The following is a 20,499-nucleotide window of genomic DNA, read 5'->3' on the forward strand; positions in this document are numbered from 1 at the left end:
AAAAATAATGCGGTAAAAGATTCTCGACTAAATATATATAAGAATTATTGCAAAATTACGTAATGTACACAGGTGAATTGATCGTATTGCACAAAAGATTGTTTCAGTCTCTTTAACATCTTCAGTATTTTCTTGGAAATGTAAGAATATCAGGCAAATTGAGTCTGTAAACAAACATACACACAAATTAAATCAACACGGATATCAGTGTCTGATCCGAGCAGGAGGAGGTTGTGTGGCTGACGTGAAGTTAGAGGTGACGTCTCTCAAGTTGAAGACATGCTGGCTTCTTTCTGACGCAGGCGTTGTTTCTGTTGGGAGCAAAATATGATCAAGACACGATCACTGCAGAACAACAGAAAATGGTTTAATAGCTTCTGCCGTCTACCTTCAGCTCTGATGCTTGTTTGTCGTATTTTCTGTGTGATGTGTTGTTGTGTAACCGTAACTCACCAGGCTGTTGCCGTTGATCTTCCTCGTTTCCACTTTCTTCTCCGCAGTGATTCGCTTCACTGAGAGCTGAGCTTCCTTCAACCTGCAACAGCAAAGAATCCGATTAATGCTGCAGCATCTTCATTTGACAGGAAACTCAGGAAAATGTCCAGAACACTGGGGTCAGGATATTTTCCGGAGTTTGTCTCTCACACTAACTCTGTTGAGCTTTGTGTCCGAGCGAATTAAGCGGCTTCGATGTCGAGAAAAATCAAAGCCGATCAAACTGAAGCTCTTGACTCGTATCTTGACTTTATGCCGCTGCCACATGATTGGCTGATTGGATAGAAGTATAAATATAGAAGTGTACAGATGTTTCTAAAGATGTCCGTTACCTCTCGTTAGAGATCGTCTTATTCTCCCTCTTCCACCTGACTTTGAAGTCGCCACAAAACTCAAACCAGAGCATGAAGAAATGAGCGGCAGTCACGTCCTTCTCTCCGCTCTTCGGCTTCAGCCCGAAGTACAGAACCAAGTCCTGAAAACTGAGCAGCGAGAAGACAAAAGATAGAATTAAAACACAGCTTCTTTCAATCCATGATATAATCACTGCAGACATTTTAATATCAGAAACTGCTGGTTAAATTTTAGACAGTGTTTTGCACTTGAAACATTGACATGATTTAAGTCTCTGACCTTTTTTGCACAGTCACCATCTGATAGGAAGTTTCTGAATGTTCCTTTCGTGCTGCAGAGAAATAGACAATGAAACAGTTTCTGTCAGTTTCTCTATCGGGTGGTTTTTCAACATTAACAATATTCCAATAATGGTTCTTGATTGAAAAAGTCCAGTATATTAAATGGGCTGATATCCAGTGTGTATGAGGCTGACATGAGTTTTAATATTTCAAAAAGTGGTTGAAGCTGGTTGAAAGAACATTGTATTCCAAGGACCAGCCTGTGAGTCATTGCCAAATCTGTGTGATCCTTATCTGAGTGTCTAGCCTCTGTACTCTGAATCCAGCCTATCTCCTACACACACACACACACACACACACACACACACACAGAGACACACACACACACACACACACACACACACACACACACACACACACACACACACTGAAAAAGCAAAAGGGACATTTTCAGGCTAGTAAGAGGATGAAAGGTTCATTTATCTGATGAGTCAAGACTAGGGAATAATTTATAAAAGGTAAAATGGAAGTAAAAGTGGAGGCGAGTCACAGCTGAACTAAATTAGAGGATGAAAATCTTCAGTGCAGCAACAAAAACACAATACAAACTATTAATTAATCTGTTGTCTTCAAATAATCACCAAAAGAAACATCCCTGTTCCAACAGCCACTCACCACTGAGAACAAAAGCCTCCATCTTGTCTTTGAACGGCTGCAGATGTTCTTCAGGTGAGTTGGAGCAAACCTCCTTCACACTGTTCTCACATCCTGAAAGACAGAAGCAACACAAGCGGAGTTTTGTAGTTTGGACTCGATCACTGTCCAGGATGTGGATCCTCATCATGACTTGTTTGTGGTAATGAGAAAAATGAAATCTAAGCAGAAATCCCAGGAATGAAGAAATACAGGGAAATGCAGTGAAGACAAGGGCCCAACAAGAATGGATTTTTCTGGAGGATGAAGGTTCCGATACTAGGGAGTAAACAAATTCTGACACCGATATGTGTATTTAAAAATGCGGCAATGTTTCCTAAGATATCATATCACACCCTTACGCCAATGACTTATAACTGAGGCTTGATATTCTATGGTTTAAACATTATTAAAAATGTTTTTGGCACAACCATGCAGCAAAACAGAATAATTTATGATTTTAAAGGCCAGTGAAGAAAATCTCTGCCTCTCAGACCGAAATAGACAAAACGTGCAAGTTTAAATCACAGTGAAGTAATTTCCTGTGCTTCAGTTGCACCTCGAGAGACTTAAAACCCAGAAATCACATTTCACCTCAAATGCTTCTTCTCAGCTATAGATGTTGAGATTGAGTTTCTCAGGACAAAGTGCATCTAGATTCTTTTATTCATCACTTTGGAAAAACCGTGAGACAGTGTTGAGTTTGGGAACAAGCCTCTTCTCTCCGGCAGTCTCGATGCAGTATTGTAATATTTGATGATTTAAATGAATAAGTAACTTTTTTTGTCTAATTTTTGAATTGTAGTTGCAGCTTAAACTAACTCCACCTGTGGCCGAGCAGCAGGTCATCAGCACCACTTCCTCCTCAGATATCACTGAGTGAGATTCACCCAGAAATGGCGACTGCTGACTCTGCCCTCTCTCTCTCTCTCTCTCTCTCTCCCTCTCTCTCTCTGCTGCTCCGAGCTGCCCTGTGTCCAATCAGTGGATCAGAGGAGCCAGTCTGCGGAGCCAGTCATAATAGAGGCTGCAGAGGGAGCCGAGACCCCCCCCCTCACCCAACCCTGACGCTGGATCGACATCTCCCAGATAAGATTACAAAAGAATACTGTTTTCATTCAGGATTTGTGTAAACTGTGGAGGCGGGTATCTCTCCTCTGTCTTTTGTCCGCCTCTTGAGCCTGACCAAAGTTTGCTTGTTTCAGGCTGAAGAGGGTTTTTAAAGCTTCACGTAAACACAGTGAGATGATGAAGAGTGTGGTGCTTACACATTTAGTGCTTCGGTCTCAGAGCGACGGATAAATGCTTCTTTAAAGAGATCTGAGGCTTGTGGTGCTGATGAGTTTGGCTCGGCCGCCTCATAAATCACAGCTCAGCTCCTGACAGGTTCCACAATGACACACAGTTAATCCATCAAAGAAGTCAAACAGAACATCAGAGTGAGAAGGAAGTCTTCATAAGCCATATTTCACAGTAGAGAAGCGTAGATGTGCCAAGAAATCTGATTATGAGAGGGAAAAATAATGAGAGCTCTTCACTTAATCTCTGTTACAAAATTCTAAAACCTTCCACAGCATAATTAGTTCATATACGGTCCTGGAAATAAATAAAAGGTATTTTTTATTATTCAACAACCATGCTATCAGCTTGCAGATGTAGCTCAAGTTGCTTCACCAAAACAAAGCCATAAAATAAAGTTTTAAAGAAGGTGATGCCAAACAAATTTGGATTCCCCTTTCAACTTTAAACGTCCAACGTTTTGGACCTCATTTCCCTCAGGAGTCAACCGGGCTGATTTAACAGAAACTTATCTCCCTGTAACTGTGTCGGGAGAAGTTTCATTCCGACCAAACAGAAAACAGAGGGAGAGTGAAGAACGGCAGCAGCAGAGCTTCAAACCAGGCATGAGGGTTGGTTCAAACAGCCAGAAACAAAAGGAACCTGCGACGGCCGATCCAGATTGCACGGTGGTTTGGCTCCGAGGCCCGATAACACAAAGCTGTGTTGAGAGGCAAAGAAACGTATCTGCGGCACAGATCTGTGGGCCACACTGGAGCCGAAGGTGATACAGCCCGGCAGGTTAAGGATCCACGCATCTCCGCACAGGTCCGTGCAGAGATACCACAGATACTGGAGGTCTGGAGATTACCCAAGTGCGGAGCTACGGTCGCCCTGTGCCGGCGACGGGGGCACAAAGGCACAAGGACGAGAGATCTGATGGGCACGAGGATTAGGAGCTGGATCTGAAAGGCGCCAAGGCCAGTATCAGCAGCGAGCGAGACTCCTGCCAGTCTCTGAGCACACGCACATACAGCGCAGGCAGAAAACACATGTACTGTATACATAAGGCTCCAACAATGCACCCAGTCACAATAGCATACATGTCAGCATTGTGCTGAGCAGGACTTGTGCTGAATGGCGTCGTATGGGCACACTTACAGGCAAGAGGGACAAGAAAGACAAGAGGAAATCTTTTGTTCTGGGGCTTCAGCTCGGTGGAGTCTGGTCAGAGAAGCAGCAGGCCTTCAGTCCCGAGTATAAACATTTCCTCCAGTGCTGGGGCCAGGAGTCTGGAGGTTGTCTGAGGGAAAAAACCAAAGCCAGACCGGGCCGAGGTTTCTTCGGTCTGGTCTGGTCTGTGGGAACCTCGGGAGAGCGACGCGAAATCCCAGCGATAGAGTTACACCGGCTGGCTGAGGTTTTCAACCCGAAACACACAACAAAATGACCACAAGACAAAACGATTCCGGTCACCCAGTCACATGCATGTTCGGAGCGGAGCTGATGTTTTGGGGAATGCGGGGGGGGGGGGGAACCCCAGCTTCGGTGATGTTATGAAACAAGAGGAGGCCCAGAGTGTCGCTGCTTTATTTCTCTGGGAGCCTTCAGAGAGAAAGAGGCTGGTGAAGATCTAAGTTGTCGATATATCACGTACTTGTGAGGTCTCGTCCGAGCTGCCTCACGTCCCTGTTGAGGTCATCGAACCTGACCTGTGCTGCCAGGAAGACGTCCTGGGGTTCAGGGAGGGGGAACATGCTCTTGTCTGTGCCGGCGTTCTGGTGGGACACAAACACAACAACAGGTCAGATCCCAGTTAAACCAGGAACTGAGATTTGTGTGGCGTTTTTCGATGGAATCAGACTTTATGCTCCTGACGCACATTAAAGGATCGTTTCAAGTCTGACTTAAAGGACGTTTTCTTTTAAGACCTTAAAAACATCAATGTCTAATCCGTACCTTGTCCACGTTGTGCAGGTAGTATGACACCACATAGTCCACCAGGCTGATGCGATTGTCCTGAAACATTTAAAACAAGCATTCACATGTTTCCTCTGCTCAGTTGGGAAGAATAACAACTGCAATATCTTCAACTGAGCTTCTGTTTCAACAACAAGCAACTCCTTGACTTTGTAGTGCAATTTCTTTGAGGTCATTCAGAGTTGCACCAAGCCTGAAGAAAGAGAGAACTCTAACTACCGCTGTTATCTCACAGCGCCTGAGGCCTTACTCTGCTCTTCACGTCCTTGAGCTTGGGGAGGATCTCCAGGCCGAAGCCGTCAGCCTGACCCCTGGTCCTGCTGCCCCCGTTCATGTGGTTCCCCAGAGCCAGCACCAGCCCCATCATCTCCCGCACGTCGTTACTCTCCACCAGGGCCTCAAAACAGAAAGAATCTCATATTTACAATCACCCAGTTTAAAGAGCATTATCACTGTATCGAGTGAGGCTGACTATCGGGGTTCCACCTTGCAGACGGAGGAGACTGTGCTGAGCTTGCGTTGGACGGACCCCATCGTGTCGATGAACGCCGACTGGAAGATGATGCAGTGAGCTCTTCCTGCAAAGTCTGGGATCTGAGACAGCTCGTACAGGAACCTGGAGGCCCAACACACAAAGAGTGAGAAAACGTCCCTCGGAGAACGGCCAACAGAGGCTGAGCTCAGGAGGTTTGTCTCGGAGGATGTACTGACTGTTCGGGTTTGTCCAGGAGTTTGACTTTCTCCTCCTCCGACATCTCGTAGTGTTTCTTGATCCTCTCCAGCTCATCGGGCTGAGCTCTCTGTCACATTGATGATAAAATGTTACTCAGGGCTTCATTACTGTGCAGTCGCTTTCGTAAAGTCTGTTTTAATACGTACGTTTTCATACAGAGCTTCAATGGTCTCCAGGTCCACAACAGAGTGGTCCACAGTCAGCACAGCTTGAGGTGGGGAGATAACAGATCAGGCCTTTAGGTGCTGATCCACAATATTCTTTTAGAATTAATAATGTTGTCTTTTTGTGTATATATGGCTAAACGCAGTGATTTAGCCGACATGCTACATGTTCACCAGGGTGTAAGAATCAGTGTTTGTTGGCTATTACCATGAAAAAGGAAAAGAAAATGTTTGGTTTTCTGGTTTGATTGAAAAAACGGTAAAACAACAGTTCAGCGACAGTCACATGAGCAACAAAATCCTCCAGAGGTCAACGGGTAAAAAAAGGAGAGACGACTTCCAACAGGAGCCGGTGGATCATATCAAATCAGAATGAAAACTGGATTCTCACCAGAGGAACAACAGGCTTTAAAGGAAATTATTGAAACTTTGCTAACTGGGGACTTTTGTGGCTCGCTGATGTTCCGTGTTCTGGTTTATTGTGGGAAACAAACAACAGAAGTAAACAAGCCAAACTGAAAACTGCACATCCCACAAACATGAGACATCAAACATTCCTCCCAGTGGGAAACACGCTGTGCTCTGTGAGATTAGCGACGCAGATTGCCTCTCGTTAACCGTCCTGCTGACATTGTGGTGAGAGTTTCAGCCTTTAATCCCACATTGGATTCCCCAGCAGCTCATATTCCTGAGTGAAGCACAGTCGGGGGGGGTCAGTGTGATGCCGGGGTTAAAGGTAAACACGGGTGAGTGTTTACAGAGGGAGGCTCGAGGTCTAAACTGTGGGACGGACTGAGAACACAGATGATTTACTGTGATCCACCTCCTCTATAACAAACACCACCATGTTTGTTTGATTACACACTGAGGCTTTCAGTGGTGATTCCCATCAGGATCTAAATCATAAACTTTATATCAAGGACGACGTGACGGCCTCCCGAAAGTAAAGCCAAGTTGTTTTTATCGCCCCCTGGTGGCTGGCTGTAGTATAAGTCATAGACCATGCCTCCTCCGTGTTAGCGAATGGGACAATACACAAACTATAGTGCTCAAAAGTACTAGACTACTTTAATTTGACACAAAGTATTATGATGTTTAGTATAATTATAGTTATTTTAGCTTTTTAATGTATATTTTAAATATATATGTTGGAGTTTTTCCTACCCTAAACTTGAGATCAATATATTTTACTCAGATGTAAGCTTGATAAATAAATATAAATTTGAGCTGCTCGTAGACACATTGAGCTTATACAAAAAAGAGGAGGATCTGCATCTTATTTATTATTCTTCACAAAAGTCCATGTTCATCGCTTCATCACTGAACTCACCTTGTTGAATGTCTTTCATCTCCAGGTGGAGGCTTGATATGAGGATGCCCACGGCCTGAGAGCGCTTACCGTCCAGCAGCTTAATGATCTAACACACACACACACACACACACACACATACACACACACACACACACACACACACACACACACACACACACACACACACACACACACACACACACACACACACACACACACACACACACACACACACACACACACACACACACACACACACACACACACACAAGGTTACCATGACCACCTTGCCACTAGGAACCATTAGTGAGTCATTAGCAGAGTGTGTTGTGGAAAGGGGCCGAGGTCATATTAGTCTTTACCCTGATGCATTAGCACTTTTTGCATAAGTGACCACGAAGGGAGAATTTATTCATCTACATAACTTACTGTCGATTACTTGGAAATGAAAAGCAACTATACAAACAAATTCACGTTGGGCTCTTTTTTTGTTTTTGACAAATTTTCTTTCTGTGTCTCTTAAGACATTGTCATTCAATCTAAATATTGTGCTTTGAATTGCCTGTAGAATGCAACTTGGAGCATTATTGTTCTTACTGCATGAAAAAGAAGTAAAGATAAATGAATTGTACAGGTAAAGAATCGCAGTCCTGCAGAGTTTCAAGACTTGGAAGGAAATGACTGATCAGAAATGCAGATAAGATATATTTCTGGAGTAAAATGAGGGTGTTTATGTAATAAATGCAGCTTTCTACTCTTTTCCTTTTCAAAACAATTTGTTAGATATATTAACTGTGTCTAGGTCTGGGTTTATAACTCAAACAGCTGTGTTATGATCTGGCCTCTGTAAAGACCAGGCTTTAACCCCCTCAAGTGGACAACAGTCATATTACAATCTCCTGCACAACAAACCATTACTACCTCTGTCCTCTTTGGCTTCAGAGAAATATTCCCATGAGCGTGAGTCATGTTCTTTTATGTTCTTGTCTGTTTTACCTTCCTGGATTTGGCTTTCTTCTCGTACGCCTCAGACAGCGGCTTCCTTTTGGTCTGTGTCGTGCTTTTGGAAAAAAGATCCTCAAACTCGCCGGCGTTTATTATGTTCGGTTCTTCTAAAAGGTTCCACAGTGTGTCGATGCTGATGGAGAGAAAAGGGTTTATTACTTCATCTTCTGTTTTCATTAATTCAGGATTTCAAAAAAATTAAATCAATATAATAAGGATTAAAGGATAATAATAAAACAGTCCTGCAACAAATTCTACCATCATCGATTCAATTTTGTAGTGAATAATATAATATAATAATATCATATTTTTCTTATTTATTAAAATAATGAAAATACAAACATTTTAACTTTTATTTAAAGTCGTTATTCAGTAATATTCTTTATTTTAGTTTTTTACTTTATTTAAAGGTCATTTTAGAGATTTATCCCTTTCAATAAAATAATACTTCATGTTCTTAGTCACTGGTTCACTGAGTCTGTTTGGCCTTGAACGTACTTGTTGTCCTGCATCTGGATCCTGGTCCAGTGAAGAGGCTTCATGGGTCTGGACGGCTCCACCGCTTCTTTCCTGGGAGGTTTATCCAATAAGAAACCTCCACCTGGAGGAGGAGGAGGAGGGGGGGCTGAGCCTGGCATGGATGGAGGAGGTGGTGGTGGTGGTGGTGGAGGAGGAGGAGGGGGGGCTGAGCCTGGCATGGATGGAGGAGGTGGTGGTGGTGGTGGTGGAGGAGGAGGAAGTGGTTGGGCTAAGCCTGGCATGGATGGAGGAGGTGGTGGTGGAGGAGGTGGAGGAGGAAGGAGATTGTGTGTTTTGTGTGTTAACGTTGCCTCAGCAGGTGCTGCTGCTTGTTCTGTTGGAGGGAACGCGGCTCCAGGAGCAGGCGGAGTCTGCGATGGAGGCCCAGGGGGCGCTGTTTCCTCCCACTGACCAGCCAGGCTCAGGCTGATGGAGGCCAGGTCCAGCTTCCTGGGGGTCACCTTCTGCGGCCGGGGACTCGTCCCTGCGCCCTCTCCGTCCTCTGGGGTTTTGACGAAGGTCTCTCTGTCCGTCTGGACGCAGACGGTGCGGAATGACTTCTGTAACCAGTCGTCTCCAGTGGACACGGAGACGTCTCTGACTTCCCCTCGGCACTGGCTCCCGGCCTGGGAGAGTCGGGCCTGCAGCTCGGCCACGGTGAACTCCAGCCGGGCCACGCTGTCCTCGTTGTCCACCCGGAGTCTGGACAGCTCCCGACCGAACTCCTCCTGAAAACAATGTCAGACTTCAGCCCTGCTCTCAAGGCACAGAGATAAATCTACAACCTGGTGAACGTTTATAAACCCAGAAAATCAGATAACATAAAAAAAAACTCCAGTTTTAAAGATATTTACAGTATCTGCAAAGGCTCTTCTGAAAAACTGTGTCCACCAAAAACTGATATTTATAAGTGTGTGTAATTCGATGTGAATTTAAATGGATGTAAATGTGGTTTCATGAGGGGACTCTTTGGCCTCATGAAACCAAAATGTGCTGTTTTTACCCCTAAGTTTGAAATGTATAAGGATATTAAATGTATACAGATGAGAGTGGTATTGAATTTATCATCTAACTCACAGAGAAAGAAAGAAATTATAAGAGTTCATAAATATTTTGACACTGAACCAGGGTCCTTGTTCCTCATCGCTCACCTGTAACTTCTCCAGCTCCTCTTTGCATTCTCTCTTCAGCTGCAGCAGATCCGCCTGATGCTCTGAGAGGAAACACAGCAGAGACACATTTGTTTTTCTCTCTTCTAACACAAACACATGTTCATCGTTCCAGCTGCGGTTCCTGCAAGGGTCTTCTTTACCTCGACGGGTACGTTAACGATGTGGCTGGAGTATTACAAGCCGCAGACAAACAAACTACAACAACTATGAGACACGTGGGGCCTGGAACTCGTTTTGTAGAGACAGAAAACACATTTATTTTCCACCACAATGTGAGTTTGAGGGTATTTGAGGATTTACTGCAGTTGTTTAGGGACAGACTGAGTCCAAAACAATATAGAACATCAGGTGAAGGCAGCAAATGTGACCTAAATACACAGAAACCTGAGATGACAGCTCATCGGCTGCAGATACTGTATTAAATAAACTAAGCCAGGGTCAGATGCAGAGTTTATTTAATGTCTTGACAGTATTTACAAGCTCCGTGTTCCATGGTACACACCTAATGTGTGTGTGGAGCGTCACTGATCAAACATCCTACAAGTGAGGTGGTGGTTTGAATCCTTTCGCTGTTAAAAGATATCATGAGTGTGATGTGCAGAATGTTCTCAGCCAAGATTCAAGTACTTAGTGTGTTTTAATTCAAAATGTGTTAGGTCTTAATTTAGCTCTTTGGTTACTCTAAAGCTGATTAGACGATTTTTTAAAATGTGAACCCCTGCACCCACAGACAAACTCTGGCTTTAACAATCTGTGACACCAGTGGCACCAAATGACAAAAAACATCTTGTGCGTTTTAATTGACAACCCAGTGATTAGTTTGAGGTATTAATCAAGAACTACACAGCTTCCTAACCAGCAGGTGGCACTAGAGTTGACTCATTTAAAACCATAAACAAAGTGGCTTCCACCATAATATTCTCCTCAACATTCAGAATCATTCTCTCAAAAGGACAAGCAGCAGAGTCAGTGTCACGTGTGGAACAAGTGGACAGTCTACACACTCACTGTGGACACACACAGGGTGGAGCGGTGTTTACTTTAGCAGGAGCTCCTGATGGTTTCTCTGTGTGTGCATTTTTATTTGAATCTCTAAGGGCGCTGCTACTGTGAGTGTATTTACTTCCTATCGCCCTAAAGACCTCAGGTGCATTAAAACAGTGAGAAACACCAAGTGAACACTGGATCATCGGGTGGATTTCCAGTTGATTATGAAATGTACCTGCTTCAGTGTACTTGAGCCCGACTTTCTCCTCCTTGACTGGCGGCCAGACGGCTTGTAACCGACCAGGAGTCCGCTCCTCCCCCTCCCCCGGCGTGGAAGCCTCTGACTAGAGAGAACAGAGGTCGACGACAGAGACCTTTTACTTCTAAACACACCTTAAACATATCAAACCCATTTGAATTCACATAGATACAATCGAATTAAAGGTTGTTTTCTCGACTTCATTTTTTGCAGGATTTACTTACCCTGTTTGAATAAACCTCAGTTCCTATTTGTAAAAGGTTGCATAAAACATAGGAAACAGTAAAGTAAAGTAAAAACATATAGTTTATAAGAGCCCATACTAGATTAGCTGGGTCGTTCTGGTCATGTGCTCCCGGGCGATAACATACTTTTCCATCAGATGAGTCTTTCTTCTCTGGCGTCTTATTGGAGGTTCTCTCAAAAATGGCTCTCAACACGTCTTTGTCAGATCGAATCTTCTTCCTCACTGCGTCCAGGTCCACTCTGTCTGCCGGGTCCTTCTTCAACGGCCTTGGGGTGAAAAAAGCCTTGAAGGCATCAAACGCTGCCTCTGCACTCGACACCTGAGATTTCGTGGAATCAAACGACCCGAAAGTTTCTACATCCTCCTCTTTCTCAGAGTCCTCCTTCTCTGGACTTTCCTCATTCTCGGGTTCATCCTGGTCGCCCTCAGCATCCGTCCTCTCCTCTCTCTCGTCTGCTTTCTTTTCCAGACTCAGAAACTGGGAGATCTGGTCCAAGAAGTTCCCCTGGACCCTGGTGTCCTCCAGCCTCTCTGGGAGAGTGGCCCTCCTTGTTCCCAGAGACGGAGGTTTGATGTGGGACACGGTGTCGTGCCCGGGGCCCACAACCCCTTTCCTCAGGACCCTCAGGCCGCTGAAGAGGGCCGGCAGCTGGACCTGCTTGTCCGTGGGGGAGCCCGGCGAGAAGGTGGCTCTGGTGAAGGTGGATCCAGGTGGAGGGCTGTTGGCTTGGGCCGATCGCGTTATGGAAATATTCGTTGGATTATCTTGTGGGTTGTGAGGATGTTTGCGGATGGAGAAGTCTGAAGAACTTTTTCCTTCTTCCTCATCCTCTTCCTCTTCTTCCTCTGCACCTTTCGCATCCTCTTCTTCATCATTTTCAGAGCAGGAGGGCTCATCGTTTTGCTCTTCAGCTTCTTCAGCCTCTTCTTCATCAGAGTGTCCTGTCCCAGTCCCAGTTAGCACCACGTGTCCCTCAGACTCCTCATGGTGAACATTCACATCTGAACTATACACAGGTGTGAAAAAGTCTTCCTGAAAATCTGCCACTTCCTCATTTTCATGCAATTTATCACTTTTTCCTACATCCTGCTTGACACCGTTTGGCACGACACAATCACAACCTGTATTTGTGCACTCAGCAGAAATGTGTTGACACTTTGGCTGCAGACACGCGTTCAGGGAACATTCGTCCGGGGAGTTCTCCGGCCTGTGAGAACCATTTACTCTGTCGCAGTGTTTGTTTGGCATTTCGGAAACATCTTCCTCATTTCCAGCCCGGCTCTGCTGCTCTGCTCGGTTGAATTCATTCCTCTCCTGCTCCGTTCGGTCTGAGTCGTTCCCTCCCTCTCTCACCGAGGTCACCTTCTCTCCGTCATGAGGCAGTATAACATAACACGAGGAATCTTTAAAGTTTACATCCCCACTTTTCTGTTTAGTAAAACTGAGCTCCTCCTGCGTCAGCTCCTCATTTTCCTCATCGGAAAAGGTCCTGAAACATTTGAGAACAGCTTTTTGCGTCTCCATTTCCTGCAAGTAACAGTTACTCGTGTAATAGTGGTAAAGTTTTCCAGAGCAGAAAGGTTTTGAGAAGCTTTTACCACAACATCAACATTGTGGCTTCTGTTTCAACTGCTCATTTCTAAGACTTAAGTGCAACGTTGTGGTGCCTCCCATCAGAAAAAAAAGCATAATTCCTGTGTAATTGGTGTTTTGGCACCTGTATGACATGCACTCATGCTGGTTCCAGGATCATGCAGCTTCTGGTTATCATCAATAAGCAAATGCAAATGTCATTATTCGGAAAATCCAACCTGTTTCTGCTCCAGCTTGCTGAAAACAAGTTCATGTATCCTTTCAGTGTGAGAACGGCTCCTTCATGTTTTTACCAGAGAAGTGATTTTCCAAACCTAAAACTGGAAGCTGCTGTTAGTCACTCAGAGCAGCCAATGACAGGAGAGAAAATCCACCAAGTCAGGGAAAAAGTTTTTTCCGAGGCCGGCTCCACTCGTGGCTCTGCCGGCTGGAGTGAGTCAGCTCGGCTTCAGTCCCAGTGAAGTCAGATCCAGCTTCTGCCTCCTCTTCCTTCCAGCTCTGCTAAACCTGCAGCTGTATTCTACACAGCAACGTCCCAGACAAGGTGCGGCACAGTGTCACAGTGTAACTGGGAGCAGATGGCGTCTTGAGCCACTGTCTCTGACAACACGGTGGCAGATCCGTGAGCCATAAGGCGGAGGAGGCCACCCGCAGCAGATGGAAGGACACCACACCCAGAGCTGCAGGAGGGTAAACAGGCCTGTCAGGGATCAGTGAGTGGGACGTGTGGGTCCGGAGCTGGGACGGGTCTCCCAGCTGCAGCTCCTGAGCAACACACGGCTAATCTGCACGACTTAGGTCAAACCCCACCTACACACACACACTCTTAAACAGATCACATTAAATATAACATACATGATACACAGAGAGGGTCTGTTTGATTCCTGGTTTCCAAAGTTAAACGTTTTTGGTTTAGTGGCTTTGTGATGTCACCTAAACACACATGGTCGACAATAAACTCTGGTTTTTGTGGCTGGATACTTAATTCCAATTAGAAATAAAAATGGGTATATGGAAAAAACTATCTGAAATGATAATAATGTTACACAAAAGGATAACACAACAAAATGAAATATATATAAAATGTTTAAATTAAATGAAATTAAGTAACAGTAATTAGGATTCACACAGACATGACGGATAAAAAGAGAATTTGCTGGGTAAGTCACTTGCTGTGTTTTTAAATAATACACCTTAAGTTGAATATGTGCACAAATAAAAAAGTTTAAGTCACAAAACTTGGAAAAAAGTCACATCTGAACCAGATTTGAAGACTTTGCTTTAGATATTCTAATATTGTGCTGAATGAAATCTATTTAAAAGAGAACCAACCACCCTTCCTCCGTCAGAGGTTAATATTTGTGTTGTGTTCAGGACCCGCCCATGTTTGCTCTCATGTTATCGCAGCGAGCGACAGATCACATCTGTGATAAACTTTTCTCTCTGTGTCACTACATCGTCCAACTTTCCCTGACAACTCCTGTAATCAGAGAAAAGCCTGAACCCTGCAGTGGTGATTTAACCGGCCACACTTAATCTCATGAATACTAATAATAAAGTGTTTTTGCATTCCCAGAGACACTGAGGCCTTTATGTGAGCGGAGTTTACGTAATAAGAATGAATCCAGATAATCCCATGAAATAGCATTAGACGCTGAGCACACGCAGACACACCCACACACACACGCACACACACACAAACCTGAACAAACCCACTGGACTGTTTCCAGCATTATGAAGCAGAAATATAACATGTGCTGAATTTATAGATCCCAATAATACACTAATGTATTTAATTGATCCAAACATATCTTCTCATTTCTGACCTGAGCTCTTTGAAGCTCTAAAACACAATTCCACTCTAGAGAACACTCAACCCTCTCTAATATAAAAACATGGGATGTGTTTGGGAGGAATCTATTAGTTGTTAACCTTTAAAGACTCAAAATGTCTCTTTATCGCGTCAGTTGTTGGGTTTTACAGATTATGTCCATAATTTAAATCTGGAAAAAAGTTTTTGAAATTAAGATTAAACTTTAAATTGAAACTTGGAAATCCGGTGAGGCTGCTTTTTATTTACCTTTCCTGAAAACTAACGGAATGAGCAAAGATGCATTTAAAAAATATTTAATATATCACCATTAATCCTCAGGTGTCATTTTTTATGGTTTATTTCTAAACTATTTGAAAGACTTTGTTGTGGACGACAGACATTTGATGATTAACTTTTTTTAAATATTTATGATCAATAATTTTCTGTTGCTTTGTTGATATACATATTTCTCATTATCATAATATTACTTTATTACTTTCCATTATTATTATTAACATACCAAGTTCTGAGAATAAACGTATTAGTCGAGCAGTAGAGAAAAAGGACATCTAACACAAACAAAGTATTAAGAACTAATTCATGCTTGTGCAGATACCATTCCTCATACAATGCACCTACACAGTTACATTAAAGCTGTGTTATATAACCACAGGGGACACAGAGCTCTTTGTCACACAGCTGTGAGGTCACCGATTGAACCTGCACCACTAGAATGAGGTCGTTGTCATTATGATGCAGCCTTATTTATACCCAATGCAGATCATATAGCCATTAATAGAAGGGTCATGGCAGCAGATATCAGGGGAAACCAGTCTAGACAGAGTGAGACCCTCTCCTTCACCCCAGCTCGTCCGTGCTACTCACCCTGACCTCCGGGGGGAGAGGTGTGGCTGTGGGTGTATCAGTGATGTCGTCCTCAGCAGCAGTGATGCGCAGGAAGTCGATGTGTTTGGGTCTGGACGGATGAGAGAGGAACCGACTGAAGGAGAAAGACTCTTCCACCTCCTGCTGCCAGATCTCCTCCAGCCTCTGTAGAGCTTCGTCTGGAGGAAACAGTCAAATCACCGTCAGAGCAGATCCGTGGATCAGTGAGGCATCGGAGACAGGAAGAAGAAGTTTTTTGGAAGTACTTATTTCCATTAATCATACGCTGTAAAATGTCATAACATTATTATATTCGTTTTATTGCCTCCAAAGTTCTACAATTTCTAAAATGCTTTTTAATTTCTAATTCACATGTGGTTCACCAAATGCTCAGGAATAAGTTCCTGCAATAATTAAATAATTTCCTTAATCATGCTACTGGAATTTAAAGTGTAAATAGACCTATTCAAATCTGACACAGCCATTAATAAAAAGTACATGTAGATATTTTTGGGGTATTATAACACTCGAGCTAGATGAGGAGTGGATGATTGATGTGTGCGGCTGCACCGGTGACACCTACTGCCAACTGTGCTAATTGAAAAACTACTGGAGCTCAGAGGATGGAGTGCAGATGTGCGACAAGAGGCGACATCATCATTTATCACTGTAGTTATCACACAGAACATGTTCAAAAAAAGTCAAATTTAAATGTGTGAACTTTATTCTTTACTTTAATTTTAAGGAAATGTATTTGGCTGAGTTGTGGCTACAAGGTAAAGCTAATGTTCTGCAGGCACTAATGATCCTTCACTTTCATTAGAAAGTCTGGCTCCTACCAGCCGGGGTCAGAGGCAGCTCGACCTTGAGGAGAGAAGTGTGTCTGTCAGGGTCAGTTGTGTGCAGATGCCAGTTGTGTAACTCGCAGCCGACACGAGAGGCAAATTAAACAGTTTATGGGAATGTGTTATCTGCCCTCGGTTTGACCACAATGAGCAGTGAGCGACGGCTTTATGGAGAATGCTCTGAATGCCTTTCTTCCTCTCGCTCTGATCATCATCCTCTGAAGATTTGATGCGTTTCACAAAAGCTCAGGGCGTTAATCCTGTTCTGACAGCAGGGGGGGGGGATGGATGTCCGGCGTGCACGAGGAAAAGTCATCAGACCTCACTGATCGAAGCGAGCGCCAGGATTCCTCTTCTACAAATTCATTCATCATTTACACAGTTTAATTCTTTAATATTTAGTTTTTGACTCGGCCATTTGCTGAATCTTTTAGCTCTTGATTGAAACTAGATGATGTTTAAACTGAGAAGACACCAATGCTTTTATGGCTTCAACAACATATCACTGTTTTGTGAGTCATTAGATGTAATGTGATTATCCATCCGTCCATTATCTACGCAGCTTGTCCTCTGAGGGTCGTGCGGGCGCTGGAGCCGAACCCAGGGGACACCGGGCGAGAGGCAGAGGACAATCTGGACATATCGCTCGTTTATCGCAGAGTCAACATCTGGATTAATATCCATTCAGGCAATTGAGAGTCTGCAATTAACCAAACACATAGACACAGGGAGAATGTGCAAACTGCAATTAGAAATCCAACATGGTTAATCCTCATCACAACCTTCTGACCCACGAGTCATGTGAACACACACACGCACACGCACGCACACAGACACACACGCACACACGCACACACACACACACACACACACACACACACACACACACACACACACACACACACACACACACACACACACACACACACAAGGAGAGCATCACTATTTCTGTTCTTTGAAGGGAAACAGGTCACATCAGGCCAGTGCTGATTGACTGTGAGGGTATTCACATCAGGTGCTCAACTCGCACTTCATGCCTGATCTCACACACACACACACACACACACACACACACAAACACACACACACACACACACACACACACACACACACACACACACACACACACACACACAAACTCACAGAGAGACAAAAACCTAGTGGTATGTCAAACCAGCACGGGGTCATTATTTACAGACTACCACACATCCTTCAGATCCGACTCAGCTGCTGTGGTGTGGAAGAGACAGTCCAAAACAGAGCGTGTGTGTGTCTGTGTCTGTGTGTGTGTGTGTGTGTGTCTGTGTGTGTGTGTGTGTCTGTGTGTGTGTGTGTGTGTGTGTGTCTGTGTGTGTGTGTGTGTGTGTGTGTGTGTGTGTGTGTGTGTGTTGAGCTCATCGACCCAGAGGAGTCCACAGCGACGGAGGAAACCAGACTGAGGTCAGAGCATTAAAAATGAGAGCGTCTCAATCAATGTGTAAATCTGACAGTCAGGACTCAGCGTGTAGCACCTCCGACGCCGTCTGCCCCCCCCCCCCCGTTCACTTCACTAACCAACCACTAAAAGTCAATGTCATGCTGCTGCACAGTCACTTCTCACCCTGTTACTCTGCTGAAAACTCACCGGAGGAGTTCTGTCCTCCTGAATCCACTACAGAGGCAGTGGATGCTGTGCAGCCTGTTTACAGTTTGTAAATCGATGCTTGGAGGATTCTGTCTGACGCCGATGCTACAAAATCCTTTGAGATATTTCATAAGCTTAAGACAGGACGTGAAATGAAGCAATACAGCAAACTCTGTAGATAAATAGAAATTGTGTTGGTACCAAATATGATCAAATATGAACTACAGAGGAAGTGAATGTGCAAAACGTTTTCCTGCAAGTTTAGAATGTTTTCACGAAGATGTATCTTGCAAAAGCAGCGCACACTACCTGGTTTCAAGTCAGGCTCAGCACCAAGATTAAGGGATGGATCCAAGAATTTCTTTTCATCTTTTTTCCAGGCTGGGATTGGCTCCAGCTCCTCACAACCCTCAAACAGACCAATTATCTACTCTTGAAGTAAATGTTGTAAATGAATAATTAGCATTTTTACCTGAGGATGAATGGTGGTTGTCCTCTGTCTCATTGGTGCGTCCGTCTGTCTGAATGTCTTCACTCAGCCCGAGACTCGACCATGACCACTTCCTCTTTGGATTCCTCTCATCCTTCTCCTTGGCACCTCCACAGTCTCTAGAGAATAAACTGTCTTCTGCCGATTGTGTCTGCACTGTGTGACTCTGACACTCGTCCTCCTCACGCTGATCAGTCAGGTTCAGAGGCAGAGAGGACGAAAACAAAGGAGACAAAATCGGGGACATGGCGTCGAAGCTGCCTGATGTTGGTGGAGAAACATCCAGGACTGTGGACAGGGTCGGTGACCTTGCAGGGGAAGTTTCTCTACCAGCTGAAGAATTGTTTGAACACTCGTAAAGATGCGATGGTCGATCCTTCCTTTTCGATCCCTTTGAATTCTTCTCACAATAGGTCGGTTTGTCCTCAATGAGATCTTCGATATCTGACTTCGCTCCCTCCATCCTCAGAGCCTGATGGAGGCTCTGGCTCAGAGCTTCACAAAGGACTCGAAGTTCTTCCACAGGTAAAGACTTATTCTGTGTCTCACTCAGGGAATCAGACGTGAATTCAGCCTTAGATCTTTGTTGCAGATGATCGTCGCCCTTGCTTCCATCGGGGACGAACTGGGGTTCATCGGCGTCACTGCCCTCATTGATCCAGTCCGAGCTCGTGAGACTCACCCTTCGTATGATTCCCTCAACCTCTTCGATTTTGCCCATCACCCGCCGAGCTGCAGCCCTCTTCCCCAGCTCCTCAAACCACCGCTGAGGGGACTTCACCTCCCCGACCTCTGGCTTCCTGTCCTCATGGGTCGGACCTCCTGACTGGGTGGTCTGGGCCTTCGCTGCGCCCCTGGCTCTCTCCTCTGTCCTTCTATTGGAGTCGAGACGAGGCTGAGTGATGTACGCTGAGGACGTCTCGTTGTCGTATTCAGAATGGTCAGTGTCTGAGTCGGGAAGTGCACATTCATCCTTTCTGGGTAAATCCCTCTTGTGTGAGAGAGGAGCTTTTTGAGCGTTAGATCTAGAAAACTTTTCAGCTGCAGCATCGGGCGACTTCACTCTCCACACCGGCTTTATCTCCTGTGTCCGGGCAGTTTTGTTCTCCTTGTCCTCTACAGAAACTCCCTTTCTCCTGATGGGCCTGTCCACCTTGAAGTCACACTCTCCAGACGTAGCGGAGCTCGACATCTGAAGCTTCGTCGGCCTCTTTACCTTGGAGGGCACCCGAGGAGACCCAGGGGGGATCTTGACGTTATGGTGAAGGGCTCCAGCGTTAACGATCCCCTCCGATCTCATCCTTCTGTCCCGGGGGTTTTGGATCCTTGGGGATTTTGCTGAAGACTCCCGACCGGCACCCTGTTGGTTCCCCATGCTCATGAAAGTCTGACCCTCCACACACAGCGGTAACAACTCTGTCAGCCAGCGGATCTCCGAGGAGTCATCCAGCGCTTTGAGGGAGTCTTTCAAGTCCGTGAGGTTGAATTTGTCTGCTTGACCCGGCTTGACATTTGCAGCCGGACCCTCCTCCTCCTCCCAGTTGGAGCCCAGTCTTCGCTGGGAGCTGAGAGGGGCTTTGGAGGGGGGAGACGGGCCCCTGGACTGAGAGAAGGGAGGACAACTCCTCTTGCTGATGTAGAGGTGTGAGGTGGCGTGAGAGCACTCCATGATGTTATTCTAACGCCAGAGATGGAGCAGGTGATGGTTCCTCTGTAGCTCTGCAGGGTTTAAACCTCTGAAAACTCATTCAACACCGAGTCCTGGAAGA

General features: G+C 45.0%; 1 protein-coding gene across 1 annotated transcript; it reads right to left on the reverse strand.

The window, feature by feature from the left end:
* Positions 1-244: 244 nt before the first annotated feature.
* On the reverse strand, positions 245-20,399 carry fmn1 (formin 1). The gene is made up of 18 exons (XM_061091997.1): positions 18,713-20,399; positions 15,772-15,950; positions 11,209-11,317; positions 9,966-10,027; positions 8,794-9,542; positions 8,287-8,428; positions 7,309-7,396; positions 5,961-6,022; positions 5,793-5,881; positions 5,568-5,697; positions 5,332-5,478; positions 5,061-5,120; positions 4,759-4,879; positions 1,806-1,898; positions 1,129-1,180; positions 828-977; positions 454-535; positions 245-311 (listed from the first exon to the last, which is right to left on the reverse strand). Exons 1-18 carry the CDS (start codon positions 20,397-20,399, stop codon positions 267-269), a joined length of 4,047 nt encoding a protein of 1,348 aa, XP_060947980.1. The 3' UTR covers positions 245-266.
* Positions 20,400-20,499: the final 100 nt, after the last annotated feature.

This window comes from Limanda limanda, chromosome 18 (genome assembly GCF_963576545.1).
Source record: "Limanda limanda chromosome 18, fLimLim1.1, whole genome shotgun sequence".
Taxonomy (NCBI): Eukaryota; Metazoa; Chordata; class Actinopteri; order Pleuronectiformes; family Pleuronectidae; genus Limanda; species Limanda limanda.